The sequence below is a fragment of the Bos mutus genome, chromosome 10, assembly GCF_027580195.1.
Source record: "Bos mutus isolate GX-2022 chromosome 10, NWIPB_WYAK_1.1, whole genome shotgun sequence".
Classification (NCBI taxonomy): domain Eukaryota; kingdom Metazoa; phylum Chordata; class Mammalia; order Artiodactyla; family Bovidae; genus Bos; species Bos mutus.
Genome location: NC_091626.1, coordinates 21,646,228 through 21,669,184, shown reverse-complemented (window position 1 = coordinate 21,669,184; position 22,957 = coordinate 21,646,228). Strand labels below are relative to the sequence as shown.

Below are 22,957 nucleotides of genomic sequence, written 5' to 3'. Positions count from 1 at the left end.
AAGGACTTGTCTAAACCACTCTCAAACTGGAGATTTTTTGTTGTTGTTGTTCCCATATGAACGTTAATCCTAACCTTAGAACTTTCCAGAGAACTAGATTCTTGGGCCCCATCTGCAACTCACTCCTGATTCTCACAACCTTCACAATTAAGCAGTCCTCCTTGTGCACTTCATGAGGCTATTCCTATGGCAATATTAGTCTGTGTCGGCCCTCAAGGAGTAATGGAACCACTTTCTGATAGGAGAGCTCTCACGGGCCTCCCTTCCATGATTAAGTTGTACTCAAGGTTTTCCATCTATTGCCAGTGCTGTGAATGTTCCCTCAAGATTCATTTCCCAATTAATCTCTGGTTTTTCTCCAGACTCTTTCCGTTTTCTTTCCTCACTTTCACTATGGAATCTAGAATGGGCATCCACCCTCCAGAAAGAGCCTGACCTGCTGAAGGCTGGCTGGGATAGAAAGGTGTATGAGGTTGTTACACAGAAAGCTCAGGAATTAGGACCCGGACTTCTCTCTTGTGCTAGAGAAAGGGGGATTTTGAAGGAACCTGTAAAACAGACATAGGAGTCATTGCTAACCCTGCCAGGCACTAGAGTTCTTATAAAGCATCCTCCTAGTGGGTGTCTTCTGGTGTCTACAATAAGCTGACCTTTGGAACCGGAACCAGGCTGACTGTACACTCACGTGAGTATGACGGTGTGAATGACCAAGGCAAAGTGACTGACCATTTGTCTGTGAGAAAACCGGCAACGATTTATGGCAAACTTGAGGATATGTGAAACACTCGTTTCCATTTCTACAAACTCTCTGGTAACTTGAAATGCTCCCATTTCTCATGTTAAAGTAGAAGTGCCAAGAGCCAGCTGGGTAAATGAAAACCTGAGCAGAACAATTTACGGAAACATAAAAAGAGTTGCAGATACTTGGTGCTTTCAAGTGAAACAGATCATATCAGCACCAGATAATCTGAGCATTCAGGAAATTAGCTAAATGCTCTTGGGGGAAAGAGATGAGTTAATGGCAAACACAAATTCTCTTTTATTGCAGCAGGTAGCTAAATTCCCTGGATGGACTAACGAGCTTAGTGTGGGCATAGCTGCTCACAGAATCTTCCTCTCTGAGATTGAGTAGAATTTTGAACTGCTCCCAGGGTAAAAATGACCCAGACCCCTATGTGAATGGCAAATATGACAAGGTATGGAGGCAGGATGGTGTAGGGTTCACAGCATAGCTTAGAAGGCTAGCAGACCTTGGGGGGAGTCTGGATTTGTCCTCTCCAGCTAATTAAGTCTTCACTTTCTCAACAGAAAAATAAAAATTACCACATCATAATATGAGATAATGCTCGGCATATAGCAAGTAATCAATAATTGACAGCTTTTCTAAATAATATTAATAATTATTATCATCATCATCATGAAGGCTTTGTTATTCTAAAGCTTCATTATTATAAAGGGAAAGAGGAACAATTTCCATGGGAAATAGGAAACATAAGAAAAAAAGCCAGGGTCCCTTCTCAGATGGTGCCCTCAGAGCCTGGTAGGTTCCAGCAGGTTAATGTCAGGACGGTTATTGCAAAGACCTTACCCTCAGTGGAGATTCGGCACCAATAAGTTAAAGTTTGGAGCAGGGACCAAACTGAATGTCCATCCAAGTAAGTAATGTGGGGCTAAGGTGGACATTGACAGCTAATTCTTCTTTGTCTGAGATGCCCAGTTGAGCCCAGGTGCTTTCTCCTGTCGAGTCCCAGAAGGTTCTTTCCACTCATCCCAGAACATCCTCTCATCCTGCACTCAATGCTCAGGAAACACCCTTGGGCCAGAACCTGAAAAATCATGAGTCAGATGATGGGCAAGGAGTCCTGGACCTTTCACGAGAGGATCCAAGACACTATTGTCCTGAGCAGGGTGGGTTGTCTACTAAATTCTGTGTTTATGGGAATCAGAACCCCCAATCCAGGGCACTATAGCAGGATGGGGCAGGAAAAAAGGATAAGAGACAAAGATTCAACACAGAAGAGCAGAAGGTCTAACTCTAAAGAGTGTGATCCTCTGTCCCCTCTGAGAGACCAGTGTTTCTCAATGAAGTAGGAGCCAAGGCCAGTGAGTTTCTGTAATGGTGTCCCCAGCAGTGTGAATACAGGAGGAGCGATCGGTAAACTCACTTTTGGGAAAGGAACCCAAGTGTCCATAATATCTGGTGAGTCATTCCAGGCGGCACCATTTGCAACCTCATGAACTAGTATCACTAACCTTTTCCCTGGAGATCTTGGTATTACTATGGCAAGGCTAACTGTGAGTGTTATAACTGTCTTACAGAGGCCTCTGTGAATGGAAAAGGCAACCCTCTTGATCTTGAAAATCTGTGTCTCTCTAGGTCAATCACATTAAAATTTGACTTTAATCATTCAGCAGATAACTTTAAATGCCTTCTCTGTGGCCATCATTCTATAAAATGTGAGACTGAGTATGAATATCTAAGACAGATGCTTGAACTGTCTCCAAACAGTATAAAAACTAGTCAAAGAGACCAAGATATTGTAAATTTTGCAACCTGAAAACCATTTTTGTATCAACCAGCTGATGATGATAACAGGCACGGTAGAGATTCAGAGAAATGGGGTTCTGGCTGAAAAGTCGGGCTACATGGAAAAGGTTTTATGAAGTAGAAAGAATTGTTGAGGCTAAAGGATAAATTAAGATCTATTTGGGCAAAGCAAGGAGATGAGGGGACTTCCAGGCATAAGAAACACCAAGAAAGAGGGCATGATCTCAGGAATGAACAAGGCATGTGCATTTTGGCCAAGTAAACACTCTGATAATGAAGTTAGATGGAGAGAAAGCCAAAGATGCCTTCAGAGACAATGGAGAAAAGGAATGCTAGAGCCTTCAGGATAGTATAGACCATTAGGCCCAAGGCCAGCCACTGGGAAACAGGGAAACAATTCAGAAATGCAGACCAGAGGTGAAGGTGAGAGAGGCCAGTTCTTCCCATGGACAGTTCATGGCCTAGACCACCCCCCTTTGTTGCTCAGTGGGCTGTAAGAGCCCATCCGTCAGAGGAGGGGAAACCTAAGGCTTTCTGTAATGAAGACAGTGAGAGTGAGATGGAGGTGTTGGCTCCCAGATGCAGTTTGGCAAGGGAACCAGAGTCTCCATCACTCCAGGTATGTCTCTGAAGGTTCACTGCTTCCTGACGCTCACGAGGGCCTCAGTGGGACTCAAACTCAGTCAGTACTGCTCACTCACATTTAGGGTTCCTGGTGCCCAACTTCCAAACACAGATTTGGTGGTATGGGAGCTTTCCATCATTGCTGTGCCCTGGGGATCTTAGAACCTAGAGCCTTGGAACGTGTGCTTCTGTGGCTAATTCTGAATTAAAATGAATGATGAGGATCTAGAAATAGCTGGACTTCCACACTGAAAAGTTGATCCAGTCTTGCTAAGCCTACCTTCTGAGATGTCATCAGTGGTAGGAGGCGTTTATCTTACTAAAGTGGAACAGGATGTTTTTCTCCTGGGGCTCTGGCAGATGGACCCCTAAAGATCTCCAGATTAATAATGACTCATTCTTTGTTTTCAGACAAAAATGTTGCATTGAGGTACCTGGGGATAAAAGTAAAAGGGGCTTCATTTTTTAAGGACTTCTTCTTTAGTGTTTATTTTTATTGATTTGCTTGACTGAGCCGCGTCTTGGCTGTAGTACGCAATATCTTTAGCTGTACCACACTAACTCTCAGTTATGCCATGTGGGGTCTAGCTCCTGATCAGGGATCAAACCTTGACTCCCAGCACTGGGAGCTCATTCTTAGCCATTGGACCACCACCTAAGTCCCTAAAAGAGGGCTTTTTTTTTTTAAAGAGGGCTTTAAAAAGCCAAGTTTAGGGATCAATATCCAGGTTTTTTGACCCAAAATCTAATTAATAGGAATTTTCCAAATCTGACGGTCACTAGGCTGCTTATTTATCCCACAATTATTTCTTAAGCACCTAGCATATGGCAAAGACTAGGGACATAGCAGTGATCTAGGGACAGGTCCTAGTTATCACAGAGCTTATATTCCAGGGAGCCAGGATGAAGAGTTTTGTCCAGCTGTACTCATACAGGGCATATAAAGGACTTGAGAGAGGAAATTCAAGCGCTCCAAATCGTGGCAACCACCAAATGCTGTGCCACGGAGTATGGGCATTATCCTATAGGCGATAGGAGTCTCTGGAGTATTTTGAACAGAAAGTGACTCGATCAGCTCCACATTATAGACAGCTCATTTGGATGATGAGCTCAAAGAAAAAAATGAAGTGGGGGGAGCAGGAGAGGGTGACTAAGAAGGAAACCAGGGGTAAGGAAGCTGGGCAGAGAAACAACAGCAAAAATGCACATGGGGAAAGCCCAAGGGTATCAACTAGTAAAAACAAGAATTGAGAGAGGCTAAAAATCACCCCAATTCTCTGACTTCACTAACTGCTCTTTCATTTTGATTTCTCACTAGCAAAGTTGAGCAACAGTAAGCCTGCCCTGGTATCACCCTGCACGGATCTCAGTTGGCTTTAAGTCTCACTCTCAGCCCCCTCAGCCTTTCCTTGCGGTCCGTGGCATTGCATCCTCCAGACCAATGCCGTCCAATAGAACTTTCTGTGACAATGGAAATACTCTGTCAACCTGCACTGTCCTACACCGTAGGCATCAGCCACATGTGGCTACTGGGGTCTCAACATGAAGGTTTAATTGCTAACTGAATTTTTAATTTTACTTGATGTTTGTTGTTGTTCAGTCGTATCCGACTCTTTGTGACCCCATGGACTGCAGCACACCAGGCTTCCCTGTCCTTCTCTATCTCCCGGAGTTTGCTTGATGTTGGTTAGTGTAGCTAAAGACTATCACACTGGACAGCATGGTCTAGACCCTCTCCAGACTGACAGCCACTGGCTCTAGGATCTAAGCGAGAGTTTAACCAGGTCTCAAAGTCAGGTGTCTGGCCCCCATAACAAACCCCTTTCTCCCTCTGAGGTCAAACTGTGTCTGGTGGCACTTTAACCTCAGCTTTCTTGTGGCCATATTCTCTCAGCACTTCCACACCCTTCCACATCACCCTCTCTGGTCCCACCCATGACTCCTGCTAACGACTGACACATCCACTGGGGTGTGGTATTAGCTAATGGCTTCCCGACTCTCCCCTCCCAGCAAAAGAATTCTGCCATAAATCCTTAACCCACAGTGATGTCGTCCTCTCAGGCACATGGAGATTGGAGGGGAGCAGGCAGAATCCTTTGAAGCCAGAGCTTTGGGTGTGGCTCACAGGTGACCATGGACAACCCTACCCATAGGCAGCTCTGCCTTGATTGAGCATCCCAAGGCCAAGCCAAGGGCTGATTCCCCTAGTTTCCATCCAGCTGGATATCTGCATTGCCAAGGCCACCCTGACTGGCTCAGCACACGGGGTGCGTCCTACATCACTGGTCTGCAAGACTTTGCCTGTGTGGTGAGAAAGCTAGGGGAGCAGAGAACCACGGGCCCCGGAAGCTGCCATCCCAGCTCTGCTGTAAACTTGCTGGGTGGCCCCAACGTGTTAATCCTCCTAGTAAACCTCTGCTTCCTCCCTGAAACGCAGGAGGTCTGAAAGAATAAACACTGGGGGTTGCTTTAAAAACACAGAATCCCATGAAAATACTGAGGAGTCTTCTCAGCACTAAAGAAAAGCCTCCCGAAGCTCCTGCTTTCCTGGGGCGGAAGAATAGAAACTGTGTGTTACTGGGTAGCGCAGTTATCATGGCAATCTACTGGCAGTATCAAGAGCTGCAATTACTAAAATTATTTCAGTTTATTAAATATAACTTTATATGGAGAAACTCTCATAGCTTCTCAGAAGAGCCTGGTCAGGAAAAAAGATGAGGCAATATCCCCACTTGACAGATGAAATTCCTGAGACTCAAGGAGCTGGTATGAATTGCTCAAAGCCTTGTAGCTAGTAAATGGGAGAGCCAGGGCTTAGACACAAGGGTTCTGATTTAGAGCCTAAAGCTTTTATCAGTGAGAGAAATCTCCTGGTGATGTGGCCCATCTTCCAAGTTCATGCCAGCCTATTACAAACATCACACTCCTGTCAACACCAGCCCAAGACGGGGAGACCACCCTAGACTCTAAGACATGTGGCTTGCTTTGCTGGGTCTCTTTTCTGTGCTTGCTTTGTCCTGCCAGAACTATGTTGTTGCTTCCTAGGCCTTCTGAGCTTTTGCAAAAGTTCCTATTAAGTAGAAAAATGGGCAGCATCCTTAAGTAGCCCTGAATTGCTAGTTTCCTTGAATGGTAGGCAGGGCCTGGCAGAGTGTGTTCACTGAGAGCCTGGTCTCTTGGCCAGGACCCGTAGTTTGTGCCTGTCCCTGAGTCCTGTCCGTTGTGAGCAGAAGGTTTCTAGAATGTTCTTTCCCACCTCAAACCTGAGAATGTGACTTGCCAGCCCCATATAGCCCTATTCTTGCCCATCACTGGCATCTGGACTCAGGCCTTGGTTGGAGGGAGGAGGAAAACAACCATCTCCTAACCTGGGTCCTTTTGGTCCACAGAAGTCAAGGACCCCAACCCCACTGTGTACCAGCTGAGAAGCCCCCAATCCAGTGACACTTCTGTCTGCCTATTCACCGATTTTGATTCAAATCAAGTCAACATGGAACAAATCATGGGGTCCGAGGGGAGCACGGTGCACAAAACAAACAGCACCGTGCTCAACATGGAGATCCTGGGATCCAAGAGCAACGGGATAGTGACTTGGGGAAACACCAGCGATGCTGGATGCACAGACACCTTCAACGAGACCATTCCCTTCGCCTCCAGCTTGGGTGAGTGCAGCCTGGGTTCTGCTCTAAGTTGTCTCCTCCATCCAGAGGCTCATTTGTGCCCAGGGCTCAGGTTTGTGACATCTAAAAGCTGCTCTGATTGGTGGTCTCAACCTCATCAACTGTCAGCAAAGACCCCTCCCTTCTCATTCCTGAGCATCAGTGAGCCCCATCCAGGCAGGTCACAGAACGTCCTAGACAAATAGCAGAGGGGGAAGAGGCCTGAGAGCGCGAGGGCCCTGAAGCTCACCCTCTCTGAGTCCCCACCCCTGCCTCTGCTCAGCCCCTCACTGCTCCTCCAGGCTCCGGTGTGCTTCTCCCAGATCCCTCCTTTTACTCCTCCCTCTTGGCCAAAGGACTTTCCCAGCTCCTAACCTCATTCATTCATTCACTCAGCAGTTGCTGATTGTGCCTGTATAATATGCCCGGTGCTGCCATGGAGGAAGAAATGCATACGATGAGGGGTCTGCTCTGAGCAAGCCCCATTCCAGTTGGGGGAGACCAACCATCAACAAGCAGAAATCTAAAGAACTCCAGATTATCACACTTGCTTTAACTTGGAGTTGGGGAAATAGCCACCCTACGGACAAAAGTCAGAGAAGGGCCCTCTGGGGAAATGCTATCTGAGCTGAGATTTCAAGGCTAAGGAGGTACCAACCATAAGAAGAGAAAGGACCTTACAGAGTCAGGAGCACAGTGAGAAAGGCAAAGGGCAGGAGAAGATGAGATGGAAGAGATAGGCCGGAGCCAGATCACAGAGCCTTGCCCGTCATGAGCGGGAGACACTGTTTGGTACAGTGAGGAGATATTGGTTGCCTATAAGCAGGCGAATGACACCCAATTTACTTTATAAAAAAAAAATCATTCTGGGGACTTCCCCAGTGGCTCAGTGGTAAAGGATCTGCCTGCACTGCCGATGAACCCACTGGCAGGCAGATCCCTGTTCAGGAAGTCCCACATGCCATGGAGCAACTAAGCCCCGTGTGCCACAAATACTGAGCCTGTGCTCTAGAGCCCAGGAGCCAAAACTACTGAGCCCATGTGTTGCAACTATTAAAGCCTGTGCACCCTACAGCCCGTGCTCCTCAACAAGAAGCCACCACAGTGAGAAGCTTTGACACCAAAACTAGAGAGTAGCTCCCGCTCGCTGCAACTAGAGAAAGACTGAGCAGCAAGGAACGTCTGGCACAGCCAAAATAAATAAATAATTTTTTTTTTAACCACCCTGACTAGAGTGGAAAATGGATTGTAGGAGCCGAGAGTGCAAACGGAAAAGAAGCTCCTGCAGCAGAGAGATGATGGGGGCCAGGATGGGGTTGTGGCAGGGGAGTTATTCATTTGATATTTTGTTTTTTATTTCTTTAACTAAGGCACTGGGCCTTAGTTAGGACATTTGAACTCTTGTGGGATCTAGTTCCCCAACCAGGGATAGAACCCAGGCCCCCTGCATTGGGAGCACAGAGTCTTGGTCACTGGACCATCAGGGAAGTCCCTGTGGCAGGGGAGTTAAAAGCTCAACACTATTTGGGATTCAAAGCTAGAACCATGCAGGACTGAAAAGGAAAAGAGGGAATTGAGGAATGTGGCTGGATTTTCTTTCTGAGCAGCTGGGTCAATGATAATGCCATGTACTGAGTCAGAAAAAACAAGCAAACAGATTTGGGGTTCAGGGGTCAAAACCCTGTGGGACAGATGAAACACCTGTACCCCTTATGGCACTTCTCACTGTGTCTGCCTTACTTCCTCTATGAGACTCCAGATTGGAACTCACCCAAGGGTGGGCTCTGATGGCTCCTTGTGTCATGTAACATGCGCTTAGCACAACCAGTATTAAGTAAATGAAATGGTGCCTAGAAGCCAGGGTGCTGGTCTTTCGAGGGTCAGTGGTGGCCTCAACAGGTGGTCCCATGTGGGACAAATTCCTTCCAGATCTCTCCACAAGGAGGCATGGAAAGGCTTCTGGGGTGGGAAGTCAGAATGCTCAGGACTCTAAGAAAAATGTCTTTATTTCTCTTTTTAGAAATCCCCTGTAATGCCAAGCTGGTAGAGAAAAGCTTTGAAACAGGTAAGGAAGGGGCCCATCCTGGCTTCACACAGGTCTGGGGAAACGACGAACCCACAATCACCCAGACGGAATAGAGGCAGTGTGAAGGAACATGTGGATCTAGGAATGAAGTTCTAAGGAAAAGAATAGCAGTTCAAGCCCCGTTCAAAGCTGCCTGGGGACATTCTTGAATCCCTAGATTCCTCTCACCATCTCTAATTTTCTTTTCCACTCTAAGAACTTCGAGGATAAGTCTAGTTTTGCTAGCCCAATGACTCATTCCCAGGCCTCTGTATTCCTTTCAGTGGCTCCACTGTCCACAGAGATCAAGAGAGCTTCTGGGTGGCCCAGCTGGGAAATCTCAGACCAGTTCACATAAAGCCCTAGACTAACCAGGTCTTCCCAAGGATGCTCTCCCTCCATAGCCTGGGGGTTTTGCCTTCTTTCAAGAACAGCAGCAAAACTCACGTGGGCAGTGACCTTGGCTCTCAAAGATCTCCACCATTCCTCACCACCTACTCTGGGCCCACGTTCATTTCCATTTGAGTCATTTGTACTGAGTCATCCCTCTTGGGCTTCCCTTGTGGCTCAGTTGGTAAAGAATCCACCTGCAATGCAGGAGACCTGGGTTCGATCCCTGGGTCGGGAAGATCCACTGAAGAAGGAATAGGCTACCCCCTCCAGTATTCTTGGGCTTCCCTTGTGGCTCAGCCGGTAAAGAATCCACCTGCAATGTGGGAGACTTGGGTTCAATCCCTGGGTTGAGAAGATCCCCTGGAGAAGGAAAAGGTAACCCACTCCAGCATTCTGGCCTGGAGAATTCCCTGGACTGCATAGTCCATGGGGTCGCAAAGAGTCGGACACGACTGAGCGACTTTCACTTTCACTTTCATCCCTCTTGTGGTTCCACCACTAGATTCTCACTAAGGGGCACTGACCCAGGGTGTTGCGTGTGCCAAGTTCTGAGCATTCACCATCCCCATCCACTGAGAGGCTCAGCCCTAAATCAGAGAGTAAGCGCTGTTAGTGTTTCCCTTTGGAAATGAAATGCTGTTGACACTGGTGCGTGCGTGCTCAGTCACTAAGTGGTGTCCGACTCTTTGCAACCCCATGGACTGCAGCCCACCAGGCTCTTCTGTCCATGGAATTTTCCAGGCAAGAATACCGGAATGGGTTGCCATTTCTTACTCTAGGAGATCTTCCCAACCCAGGAATCAAACCCGCATCTCTTGCGTCCCCTGCATTGGCAGACAGAATCTTTACCACTGTGCCCCCTGGGAAGCCCATGTTGACCCTAGAGGGATGTACAGATATGTTTATGAGGGGATGGTGCACCAAAGCTCAAAGGGAGAGGCAGATCCAGGCACTGAAGCTCACCATACTCCCCACCCTGCTTTCGGTGTCACAGGGGCTGTGCAGACCTGTGCCATGACTGCTGTTGCTCCTTGTTTTTGCAGATATAAACCTAAACTCCCAAAACCTGTCAGTGATAGTGTTCCGCATCCTCCTCCTGAAGGTGGTCGGGTTTAATCTGCTCATGACGCTGCGGCTCTGGTCCAGTTGAGGTGAGCTGACATCTCAGCCAGACGGTGGGGCCCTGGGGGCGGGTCCCCAAGCTCTGAAAAGGAACTTCCCCCAGGCTCTTGCTTTTAGGGCCTAAGTCTGGACCCACCAGACTCCTCTTTTCCTGTTCATGATTCCTCTTGTTAATAGCAATGGCCCCAGATACTTAAGAAACACAATACACTCCTCAGGTGACATTGGTCACTTCCTTTAAGCCACGTCTCACCTAAAAAGTATGAGGAACAGTTGCTGTTATCCTCATTTTGGGAATAAAGAAACTGAGGCCAAGGAACATCAAGGCCACACAGCTAATGAGTGGAACTTAGGAGACACTTAGGGCCCAGACTCACTCATACCTATGCCTTCCATTGTACCCCATTCATTGCAAATTTTATGGGGCCCCCCATTCCTTTCCTCAGGTCCTCTAACCCCAATGTGGTGAGGCAGTATTGTATTTGTTATCCACCCTAAATCTGACTAGAATCTCCAGACCCTTTCCCCCAGTGTCCCAGGTCATCCCACTGACAAGACCATCTCATCAAAAAGAACTCTGGGTCCATTTGCCCCTAGAACTCTACAAACAGAAGCATCCTCATCACATCCCTGACTGTCCTGAATCTCATCACTATGCAGCCTGACCCTGTTCTTCCTCATCCCAGGTCACCGACAACCTGAGAGCCCCGTGCTTCCTCGCCCCTTGCTCCTCGTCGCCCTTCCTCTCCCTCTTCAAGCAGAGAGGCGCACTCTCTGCCCCCATGGATGAGAAGGCTCCCTCCTCCTCTCTGGCCTGGCTGGCCATAACACCAACTGGATCCTCCAGATACTGGTGATCAAGATGCTGACAAGCTGCCCAGCACGGCTGCCACCCACTCTCTTCCTCACTGCTGCTTGTCACTGCCTGGCATTCTTGGCAAAGTCGGGGGGCTGCTGCAGCCTCTCCTGGCTGTGGGGACACTCCCTCCCCACCCCCACCCCCCAGAGACTGCCTCTGATGTCCCACTGGATGGTGGATCCCCAGTGGGTTCTCCTGGGCTCTAGCTCCTGGAGAATGTTGTGTGTTGTTTATATTTTTTTACATAGTGTTCATAAAAAAATATATATCACCCTTTTCCCCAACGTGTGGGGAAAAATTATCTTTTCACGATCTAGGCCCTGCTCTGCTGTGTATCCGAGCCACATTGTATATTCTGCTGCCACGGCTTCAATAAAAGCGATTTGGAAGAGACTGTGCTTCTGTTTGACTGAGTTTGGTCCAGGTCATTTTCAGCTTGCTGTGGATCACTAGCTGGGCAGAAAGAAACCAAGCCATCTATCCATGAGGACTTTCGGCGGGCCTAACTCAACAAGCTGCTTAAGTCCACCTTTTCCTGGAAAAACCTCCAAAAAATTCCACTGAGAAGGCTGTGCTGGGGGCCAGGAAAACCCGCTTAAAAGCCTGGACCCCTGCTCTGCCACTGGGCAGCTCATAGCAGGAGGCCCATGGACATGGGTGGTAGTGACCGGTAGCTGAAATCTGGCAGACAGGGGCCACACAGCAAGTGTCCCCAAAAGGCCACCCACTGTCTCTTGTCCTGAAGAAACATTTCCTTTGCCTTTCCTTTCAGACTGGATTCCCACTGAAACTGTGCATTGCTCTACAAGCTCATGGCTGGGGACCACCTACCACTCCACTGCCTGGATGCCCACCAGAGGCTCAGCCCCTTGGAGTATCAGTCTAGGAGTGGGGAAAAGGGGGAGAAGAGGGTGACCCTAGCCAGACTTTCTGCTCCCACAACCCTGAATGTGAGAACAAGGAAAGCAGAGATGAGCTCTCTCCTCTCAAGCCCAGGGAGTTGGCCAAGGAGAGTAGGCGTCTCAAGCCCTCACCTAGAAGACAGGAGACGGGGTCCCCTTGGATTCTCCTGAGCCTCCTGCTGTCTTAGCACCTTTCCTGGGGTGCTTAGGAAAGGGGGGCACCCCCCAGACACCACTCAGCCATCCACCTCACAATTACCACTCTCAAGACTGGAGCCCAGTGCTTACCAATTCCTGGTGTAGGAGTGGGAGGGGGTTCTAGCCCCAAATACATCTACAGTTCACCTTTGTGTCTCTGACCACACAGCCAGAAACAAGCAAATCCTTCCGGCTACAATTCAGGTCTGTGGCTTTTTACAAGGATGGAGCCACCAGCTCAATAGGTAACATCAGCGTGTCCCTCCCGTCCGCGAGTTCCAGGATCACCACCTGTAAAACCTATGCCACTTAGGACTGGAGGCTGCCTCCAGCTCCCCTCATCTCTGATTCTATGGCTTCTATAGAGGTTAAGAACCATGTTCAATACTGGCAGCCCTACCAAGGATAGTCACAGAAACCCCAGTGGTCTCTGAGCAGCCTCATGTGCAGCCTAAATACAAGTGCCTTTAAAGATCACTAAAGGGAAAGATCTCAGAGGAAATCCCATCATAGCAGGTCACTCTCACGCCCAGAAGAAGAGTTACCACCTGCAGGGAACTCAAAACTGCCTCCTCATCAGTCGAACACAATGCCAGAGACTCCACCATTGGGAATTTCTTTTAATTAAAGCATTCTCTTCCCCATATTAAATGAAAATGCCCCTGGGAAGGTTAACAGAGCAAGCCTTTATCAACTGTTAAAAACTTTAGGCAAATTAGGTCTTTTTTTTTTTTTCCTCCTAAAATAGTAATCCACTTTGGTCTGTATACATAAGATCCAGGCAAAAGACTGTGTGGGTGGCTGGGGAGGCAGGTCTGCTCCTGAGAGTTGGCTGCAAAGATGCTGAGGATGAAGGGGAAATGGGGCTTGTGGCAGAGGACATGGGCAGGGACTCTGAAAGGCAGTAAAGGGGCCAAAGACAGACCCCTCCAAGAACTGCAGAGGAGGCCCAGGTGGAAGGAGACCAAGGGAGCCTGTGGAGTCATGCCAGCTCAGGGTCCTCAAACGTTGGGCCCTGCAGTCACTGGACCCCTGAAGCCACCTGAGGAGCTAGGAAGGGATGCGGCAAGAGTGCCCAGGGATCCTCCCAGACCCACGGAGGGAGGAAGGCCTGCTGCTTCCAGGCCCAGCCCAAGCTGAGAGTGACAAGGCCTCAGGTAGGTAAGAGGCCATCTGGAAAACAGGGTCAGCATCAGCTTGGGGAAGTTTCCCATCTCAAATCCAGATTCCTCTATCCCACCAAGAACATTCTCTCAGGTCTGAGGCTGTTAAGCCGACAGCCAACTAAGCAAGAGTGCTGAAGGGGTGATGCGGAGTCCTCGGCGGCTGTGTCCACTCTGTTCTCACGTCTGGCCCAGGCCCCACCAGGGTGTCAGAGGGGATTGAAGTGGCCTTGTGAGGAGGCCTGGGGAAGGGTGCCTATGCCCACTAGGAGGGCAGCGCTGGGCTGAGGGCCACTGCAGCAGATCCCTCCATGCAGTAAGGGACAAGACAGTGTTCAGTGTGGAGGGAAAAGGCTGCTGAGGAAACCTGAAGACATGGTCACCAAGTCCCTGAGAAGGCCCAGCCCTGAAGAGCCCCAGTCCTCAGCAGCAGGGGCCAGCCTCAGGGAGGGACAGCCATGCCATCCCAGGGTGGAATGTGCCCCCAAGGTCAGTTGCAGAGCAGAATTCTCTGGACAGACATCCTACTGCCCCCAAAAGACTTAAGCTCAGGCCAACCCTGGAGGCAGAAAAAGGGACCAAATGACTTCTCTGGACCCAAGCCCAAGATTCTAGAGAATTCTCTGTCGCTTCACCCAGAAATCTGCCCCCTGAGTCCAAATGGAATCATGATCTGGTCAAGAAAAGGGCAGGCTAAGCCAGTATGTGCTTCAGGAACACTTGGGTGGGTTCTCAGCCCCAACAAAGCACCCCTCACCATGACCCACCATTGGAGGGGGAGCCATCTGAGTCTTAAAGAATTGTTTTCTTCTTGGTTTGCCCATAAAATCTAACCCCCAGGGGGTCACATGTAAAGCCTTTAACAGATATCACTTTAGTTATCAGGTAATACCTCAGCAAGAAAATCCATTCAACTATGAGCTCCTTGGAATGGGAAGTATATGGTGTTCATCCGTGTGTCTGTAACACCCAGCACAGTGCCTGGCACACAACTGATGTTTAATATACACTTAAGCAGCAAGTGAACAAATAAATGAGGCAGGGGGCTCATCAGGCACTGGGGAAGGAGCGAAGATGTATATGTGTATGGTGGGTGAGGGAGCATAAGAGAAAGGAAAACGGGGATTAATAGACAAGGTGGCCCAGCGAGCCACATTTTCACAATTTGTGTATGTGCGGTCGCTCAGTCTTGTCTGACTCTTTGCAACCTCATGGACTATAGCCTGCCACGCTGTCCTTGGAATTTTTCAAGCAAGAAAACTGGAGTGGGTTGCCATTTCCTACTCCAGGGGATTTTCTCGACCCAGAGACTGAACCGGAGTCTCCTGTGTCTCCTGCATTGGCAGGCAGATTCTTTACTGTTGAGCCTCCTGAGAAGGTATTTCATAATTTAGCCAAGAGCTAAGAGTAACCTGTCAAGAACTATCAGGATAAGCAGAACCTGAGTGATGGTCCCTTGGCCAGAGCAGCCTCGGTGGGCACTCATCCAGTAGAGCCTGGGGGATGGGAAGGCACACAGGGCTTCTAGGAATCAGCCCTCCTGCTACTGAAGGACCACGCCCAGGTCCAGGGCTGCAGGTCACCTTACCATTCACCTCACTTTGTCCACATGTCCTGTCTTAAAACTCTCTCTCCATCTACCTCTGGGAGCAACCTGTGGGAAGTAGAGCTTCTGACTGACGGGTGGGTCTGGGGAGGTCTGCAAGCCCAGGCCACTGTCACTCTGTTAATGAATAGACTGAGAGGCCAGGAGGCTGGCGGGCCAGTGCCCTGCCACCTGGGACTCAGGCCTAGTTTCACCCAGACACACACATGAGTAAGGTTTCCTCTGAGTATCACACTGAGAGCTATATTTTGAAATTAATAAGCAGGTCAGACATTGAGTCAGTAGCCAGATGTAGGACAGGAAGTGGAAAAAGTCTCCCACTTCCGTGCAGGTGTTTGAGGGGGCTTGGGGCGGCCCCTCCCATTTCCATGACGTCATGGCTCCCGCGAGGGGCAAGTGGGGCACCCTTTGAAGCTCTCCCACAAAAGCCACATCCTCTGGAAAAACGAGTTAAAAATACCGAGTTAGAGATAGCATCACCCCAGGCCACGTGCCGGGGCTGGGAGGGCCGGGCCGTTACACCACCACGACCGCAGGTGCGACAGGAAGGCGGCGAGCTGGGAAGGGCCGGCGGGGCCCTAGCGGCGGCACCCACGCCCACGGTAGGCAGGGGGGCTGTGCACCCCATGGCGAGAAGTACCCCCGCCCCGCCTATCACCCCCTCCCCCCCCAGCCAAGTCCTAAGATCAAACCTTGATCTCACTCGATCACACCATTGCTTTATGCAGGACAGGCCCTCTAGGCTTCTGTCCAGCCCGCCCTCCCCGGGAGGAGTGGGGCCACATCTCCCCCTCCTACGCACAGCTGGAGCTGGTTCTCCAAGGAACCGCTCCAGGTCAGGGTTGAAGTGCAAGATGATGGTCTAGAAGGACATCTGGCTCTCAGAAGCCAAGGAGACCAGGATTCAGGAGGCCGGTTGATGGAGAGCCACAGAAGGACCATGGGAATCTGAGACCTGAGTATCGCGGGGTTTGGACGTCCAGCTCTGTGGTAGTGTCCCAGCCACCCACGTGGGGGCAGCAGAGCTCCACCAAAGATGCTTCTTCTCCCTTAATCCGCTTCTTTTGAGGAAAGAAAAGCCCCAAACGCTTAAGAAAACGTCTTTTCAGAGGAAAATAAAAGGACAGGAGACTTCCTTCCAGGAGCCGAGCCCCTGCCCTTTGTCCATCACTGCCCTGGGCTCCTGCCCGGGTGATCCTGTCTCAGCCCTTGGAGGAGAGAGGGTGTAGGGTCTGGCCCGGTAGACAGCAGGGGGCGCTACCTGCCCAGGCTCACCAGGCTCCTTCATCCAGAGCATTAGATAGGAGCCCCCAGGGAGGGGTTGGGGGAGCCCCCTGGGAGCCTGGAGAGAGCTTTGGATTCAGAATCAGAGAGCCTGGGCTAGCCACCAGGATGCACCACTACCTCCTGCCCTGTGGGCATCTCACTAACCACCCACAGCTTCAGTTTCCCAATGGGATCAGTGCTCTCTCACAGGGTAGTTTAAGAACCAAGGCTCCTCTCACAGTGCATACCTGCCAAGTGCGGACACAGGCCAGGCCCCAGGGATCCAGGCTCTGTACAAACTCTAGGACTCCACACAGATGAAGCTCAAGAACAAGCAAAACTAATCACCAGCAACAGAAATGGGAACAGTAGATGCCTCTAGGGTACAAGGACTGGCTGGAAAGGGGCCCCAGGGAAGCTTCCAGGTGGTGAAAATATTCTGCATCTTGATTTGGTGATTTACACAGGTGTATAGACATGTCAAAACAAGCCCAACTGTACACTAAGATTTGTGCATTTTAGCACAGGTAAATTACACAATAAAGTACTGTTCCTATTAACACATGCACAGATTCAGCATAGTAAACTGAATGCAAATTTTAAGGGAATGCCCAGAAAATTGAATGGAGACCCTGCCTGGGGGTCAATAGAGCTGGGTCAGGCTGGACCACCACGCTGAGATAAAAGTGGGGCTGCTGCTTCACTAGGCCAGCGCCCAAGTGAGCCTAGAGTTCTCAGCCCACCAGTGTGTCTCTGTTGCCCACAGGCATTTCTCCCCTCATTAGGGCCCCAGGAGCTTCTGGTTACACCATCTTATGCATTTTCTTTCCCCCTCCACGGCTTCCAGGAGAGCTTGAGGGAGGGGAAATTACAGCACTGGGAGGCCCTGGCAAGGCTGCAGCCGATTTTCAGAACAAAGCCAGCCCTCCCGGCCCCAGGCCACTCCAGGCTGCCCACTCTGCTCTTTGCAACATCCCTGAACACTCTTGCTTTTTATCTCCCCTCTCACCCTCTAGGGCCCTCTCTGCTTTCAAAAGGGCCCCCTTGGGGATGCCCTGGCAGTCCAGCAGTTAGGACTCTGCACTTCCACTGCAGCTGGCATGGGTTCAATTCCTGGTCGGGGAGCTAAGAATCCACATGCCACATGGTACAAGCCTCTCCCCCAAAATGGGCCCCCTTGAGTCCTGGCTAGATGTAAAGTCTGAAAGAAAGAAAGTAGACCACCCCACAATGGGTCGTTTCTCTGGGCAGCCATCGTCCCAAGCCAGAACACCATACATCATCCCAGAGGGGTCTCACCACCTTTGGGAAAAGGGCAGCCCATTCTCACTGTTTGTTTTGGAAATATGGGCACACTCCCACTCCAGAGGCAATAGGATCCAGGGGAGAGAGCCCTCCCATTGTCAGATTCTTTAAAAATCCCCCAAGAAGCAGAAAGCATGCTTGTCTACCCTTTTCCTGAGCCACCCACACAGAATTCAGCCAAGGAGGAAAAAAGGAACCATTAAGGAAAGAGCTTATAAATGTGAGACATGGTTGGCAGGACTTCAGAGAGTTTGAGTAGATGAAGGACTGTGGTTCAGAGAGTGGTCAGCAACTGGTCTCCATTTCATGCTTCTAGCCTTGATGGGAGGAAACTGGGCTAACATGAAACAGGACTTTTTTCCAGTGGAGACGGTGAGACACTATTTTTAGCAAACCCTAGGGAGGCCTTGCCTCTCCTTGCTGACCCAAGTTATTCCAGAGATTTACCGGGGGACGTGGGTGAGGTGACATCCTTATCTGGAATCTTTATGAAGAATAGCGTGTCTGTGCAACACCAAAGCAAACATGATCTGGCTTTGACCTTCACAGGAAAGCTAAGCAGTAGGCAGGGTATGGTCCCTCCCTTTCACAAACGGAGAAAGGCGAAGTGGCTCCCTTGCCGTCACAGTGAATGAGGCCCACATCAGCGCTAGTGGACGCCCAAATCCCAGGTGGCTCCAGATACAGCCATCACAGAGAAAGGAGCAGGAAAAGATGGGGTCTCAGGACCAACTGATCGCCCACTCCCACCCCGCCCCAAGACTGGTGTCTTCTATTCTGTCTGGATTTCCCTTCCCTCTTCAGGACTCTTGATCGTCCTCTAGGATTAGAGTAGAGTTGCAAAACAGTTTGCTTTGGAGACACTCCTTCGGTAAATGTTGTTGATTAGTCATCTCCTGAGGCAATGCTTTCTGCAAAAGCAAACTCCAGGACTCAATCACAAGGCAACGAGAGTTAGTAAAGTAATACCTAGACACACTCCAGCTGCTGGTGCCATGACTGATGATAAACGTCTCCTGCTTAGAGAGGCTTTCCTGACCACTGTGTCTAGGTAGCTCCCACCTCACCCCATTGGTAATCACGTCATACCATTTGTGTCCTTCACTCCACTTACAGCAGTTATATTCATGTGCTAATTCGGCCCTCTTCCTGACTAGAATGTAAGGCTCAAAAAGGGAGTTACTATGTCTGTTCTGATCACCTCTGCATGTCTTGGAGAGTAGGCACACAAATATTTTTTAACTCAGTGATGAAGTCATAGAAAGAGCTTCCCCGTCAGACGTCTCTTATAGTATCTTGAAACTACACAGAGTAGTGAAAGTCACTCAGTCATGTCCAACTCTTTGCGACCCCATGGACTATACAGTCCATGGAATTCTCTATGCCAGAATACTGGAGTGGCTAGCCTTTCCCTTCTCCAGGGATCTTCCCAACCCAGAAATCGAACTCAGGTCTCTCACATTGCAGGTGGATTCTTTACCAGCTGAGCCACAAAGGAAGTCCTGATGGGGTAAAAAACATGGCTAATTTTTGAAGCCAAATGTTTGGTATCTGTAAGTTTATCTCTTGACATGCATGCGTGTGCATTGTGTGTCTGCGACATTTTCAGTAAGAAAAAGTTAAGAAACAAAGCTATTCATCCCTGGATTTAAAAAGGCAGAGCAGTTTCAAATAGCAGAGCCCAGGGATGTCTCTAGGGACATCTAGGGACTCCCTGAGGATGTCTTTCTCCAGAAAAAGAGGAAGACCTGACCTTGGCCACCACAGTCCTTTAGCTGAAAGCCAGTAAAACTGGACGTGCAGCTGAGGGTGAAAAGCAGTACGCGTGGACAGTTTCCCGCATTTCTGACGACTGCCCTCAGGGTACCAGTACGTTTGTACAGCAGTCGTATTAACAAGGTACTTTCACTTATATTTTGTTGGGACAACAGTGAGAAGTCCTATTAGCCCCATGTTAGCCTATCATTTTCTCATAAAGTCTAACCCAAGTGCTTTGAAATCAGACAGGAATAGGATTCAAACCTTCACAGTCATGTGAGTTTCAATTTCCTCATCTGAAAGAGAACACTACCTTCTCTTCATGGGACCATTGTTGTAGAGTCACTAAGTCGTGTCCAACTCTTTGCAACCCCATGGACTGCAGCATACCAGGCTTCCCTGTCCTTTCCTATCTCCTAGTTTGCTCAAACTCATGTCCATGGTGTCGATTATGCCATCCAACCATCTCGCAGGGAAGCGTAAGTAACAGGACACTTAATACCATGCCAGACATACGGAGGGCACTCAGTGGTAGCCACTCCTGGACAGCAAGGCTGTTATCTTGTCTCTGGTGATCTCACGTGCTATGCAGCACCATGCCTGGGTGCCTAATTATTGGCTAAATTTGAGAGACAAAACAAAAGGTCTTCCGGTCAACAGACAGAAGTGGCAGAACATGTCCTTGAATCACCTTCAGGGCAAGCGCGGTACTTCCAGCACCAGCCGGCTGCCCAACTCGGGTCTTGAAAATGCCTCTCCTTTTCATCCCATGGACAGGTCTGCATAAGCTTGAACCCACCTATTAATTCAACCTAAGCAAGTATTTTTTTAAATTCCTCAGAAGTCTTTTTTTCTCCCTCATTTCCTTATCTAAAATCCTTGTTCTGTGAAGTATTGTTTCCTCGTGCAGGAAAAATCCATTTATTTATTTTTAATTGAAGGATAATTGCTTTACAGTATTGTGTTGGTTTCTACCAAAAGGAAAAAATCCATTTTTTATATTCGTTAAGTTTTTAAAAGTTAAAGGCAGGAAGTCATACAGCACTGAGACTGTAGAAGCCCTGAGCCGCAAGCCAAGACAGGAGCGGACACAGTCACACCGAGTCTGTACACAAGCGCCCCAGCCCATGGCAACCACCAGGGCAAGTTTGCTGAGCCAAAACCAGAGAGCAGGCCTCTCTGACCCCCACCCCCCAAGTATTTTCAACCATCATAACAAAAGTGTTTTGAAGACTAAGATGAAAGGATGTGATCAAAGAGGCCAAAGGTATTGGCTGCTAAGAGAAGAAAACACAAATGATGGTTTCCATGTGATAGGGGGCAGGAAGTGTGTGGGCAGGAGGTGCTCAGGGCCGGGCTTCCCGCCACTGCAAAGAATGGCAGGCAACAGACCATGTACAGCGCTTGTGGTGAATGGTTTCCGGCCCCACAGAAGAGCATAGAAAATAAAAATAAAGCTACTTCGTAAAGGTGTTGAGCTGGAGACACCAGAAAATGCTAGACTATAGCTCACTCTGTGGCATAGTACTCAAAATCCACTGTTGCAGCATGCTCCTCTGGGCACCCATGTGTGAGACCCATAGAGGGGCACCATCACAACAGAGCTGATGGGTATCAAGACCCAGGTTGGAAGACCCATTAGATGAAAAAGATTACCCATCCTGGTTCAGTGCCTCTCATCTAAAAAAAAAAAAACCACCTAAGAATCAGAAATTCCATTGGGGAGAGAGGGGATGTACTTTTTAAACTTTTAAATAGTTTCACAGGTAAATTTTCTGCTTCTAGAGTTGAGAACCACTCAACTATTAAAAAGAATGCATTTGAATCAGTTCTAATGAGGTGGATGAAACTGGAGCCTATCATACAGAGCGAAGTAAGTCAGAAAGAAAAACACCAATATAGTGTATTAACACATATATATGGAATTTAGAAAGATGGTAATGATGACCCTATATGCAAGACAGCAAAAGAGACACAGATGCAAAGGCTTTTGGACTCTGTGGGAGAGGGCGAGGGTGGGGTGATTTGAGAGAATAGCATTGAAACGTGTATTATCATATGTGAAACAGATCGCCAGTCCAGGTTCAATGCATGAAACAATGTGCTTGGGGCTGGTGCACTGGGATGACCCTGAGGGATGAGATGGGGAGGTGGGAGGAGGGTTCAGGATGGGGAACACATGTATACCCATGGCTGATGCATGTCAATGTATGGCAAAAACCACCACATATTGTAATTAGCCTCCCATTAAAATAAATTTAAAAAAAAAATAAGAGTTAAGACACCACTGAACAAGTGAACAAAGCTCAAAAATGGAGTTTTATTAAACTGAATTTAAAATCAAGATTCTAAAAGCTGTCTATAGGCTTTTGCCCTACTGCAAACAGTGAGAAGGCAGTACGAGATCAGTGTTTCCCACTGACGGTCACTGGCTTGGGTAAATCACCTCTGAGGTAACAGCTAACCCGGTTAAGTGGGTGCTTGGTATCTGCCCTGTGTATCTCAAGATCATGGATAGACATTAAAATGTGTGTATTAGAGGCTCTGAAAGTTGTAATGTCTTCCTTGATAAAATTAGTACTATTATTCCCAGTTTTTAAGCCCATTTATACCGCTTTTCTTATTCAAAATACTGGTCTATCAATCTACACTAAAAATTGTTCAGAAGCCTCCTGATAAAGATACATACCTGCACACAAGTTTGAAAACATTATTAGTTATGAGCGAACTAATATCCCTCAGAATGGTAAACCAAGCCCCAAGGACCAACATCCTGCCTTTGTGATACAGTTTTAGTGAAACACTGACAGATCATTCGGTGATGACGACTCCTGATACAGAGCTATTCTCGAACCTCAGTGTGTATCAGAGTTCCATGGAGAGCTAAAAATCAGAGGCCCAAGCTCATTACTAAGTTCCCAGAGAATTGTGAAATAAACCAAGATTTGAGAACCACTGGTCTGGATGGGTGCTTCTCAAAATTGTAATATGCCTGTGATTCCCATGCAGACCACGTTCAAACAGCTTTTGCTTCAGGAGGGAGTGAGGTGGGGCTGGAGAGTCTCCTTTTCAAAGATTCCCAGGTGATGTCAATACTGCTGGTCAATGGGCTACGTTTTTAGGAACAAGAATCCAGTGGTACTTCTCCAATCTGGCTGCATGTTAGAATCTCCTGTGTAGCTGTACGAAGATGCCACCCCAAAGATTTTTATTTAATTGGTATGGGCTGTGCCCTGGGCATTGAGATTGTAAGTTCCCTAAGCAATTCTAATGTGCAGCCAAGTTGGGGAATCTCTAGAGCCCAACATACCAAGGCAGCAGTTGGCTAAATTTAAATAGTGGAATCCTCAACATAGCTTATTTCCTATACACAGCCCCCAAGATGGAAATAAGGATGCCACCACAATATATAAATATGCCTAGACTTCAGCCAGCAGACCTATTGTTCCACCCAAGCATGTCATGAACTCTGATCTAAAGCAAGTTACA

At 48.6% G+C, this 22,957-nt stretch overlaps 1 gene segment (V, D, J or C); it reads left to right on the top strand.

The window, feature by feature from the left end:
• Positions 1–11,663, top strand: part of LOC102285059 (T-cell receptor alpha chain constant-like) — a 43,862-nt gene extending 32,199 nt beyond the window's left edge. Inside the window, 4 exon segments of the C gene segment in view lie at positions 6,562–6,834; positions 8,852–8,896; positions 10,333–10,440; positions 11,098–11,663. Coding sequence covers positions 6,562–6,834; positions 8,852–8,896; positions 10,333–10,439 — 425 coding nt within the window.
• Positions 11,664–22,957: the final 11,294 nt, after the last annotated feature.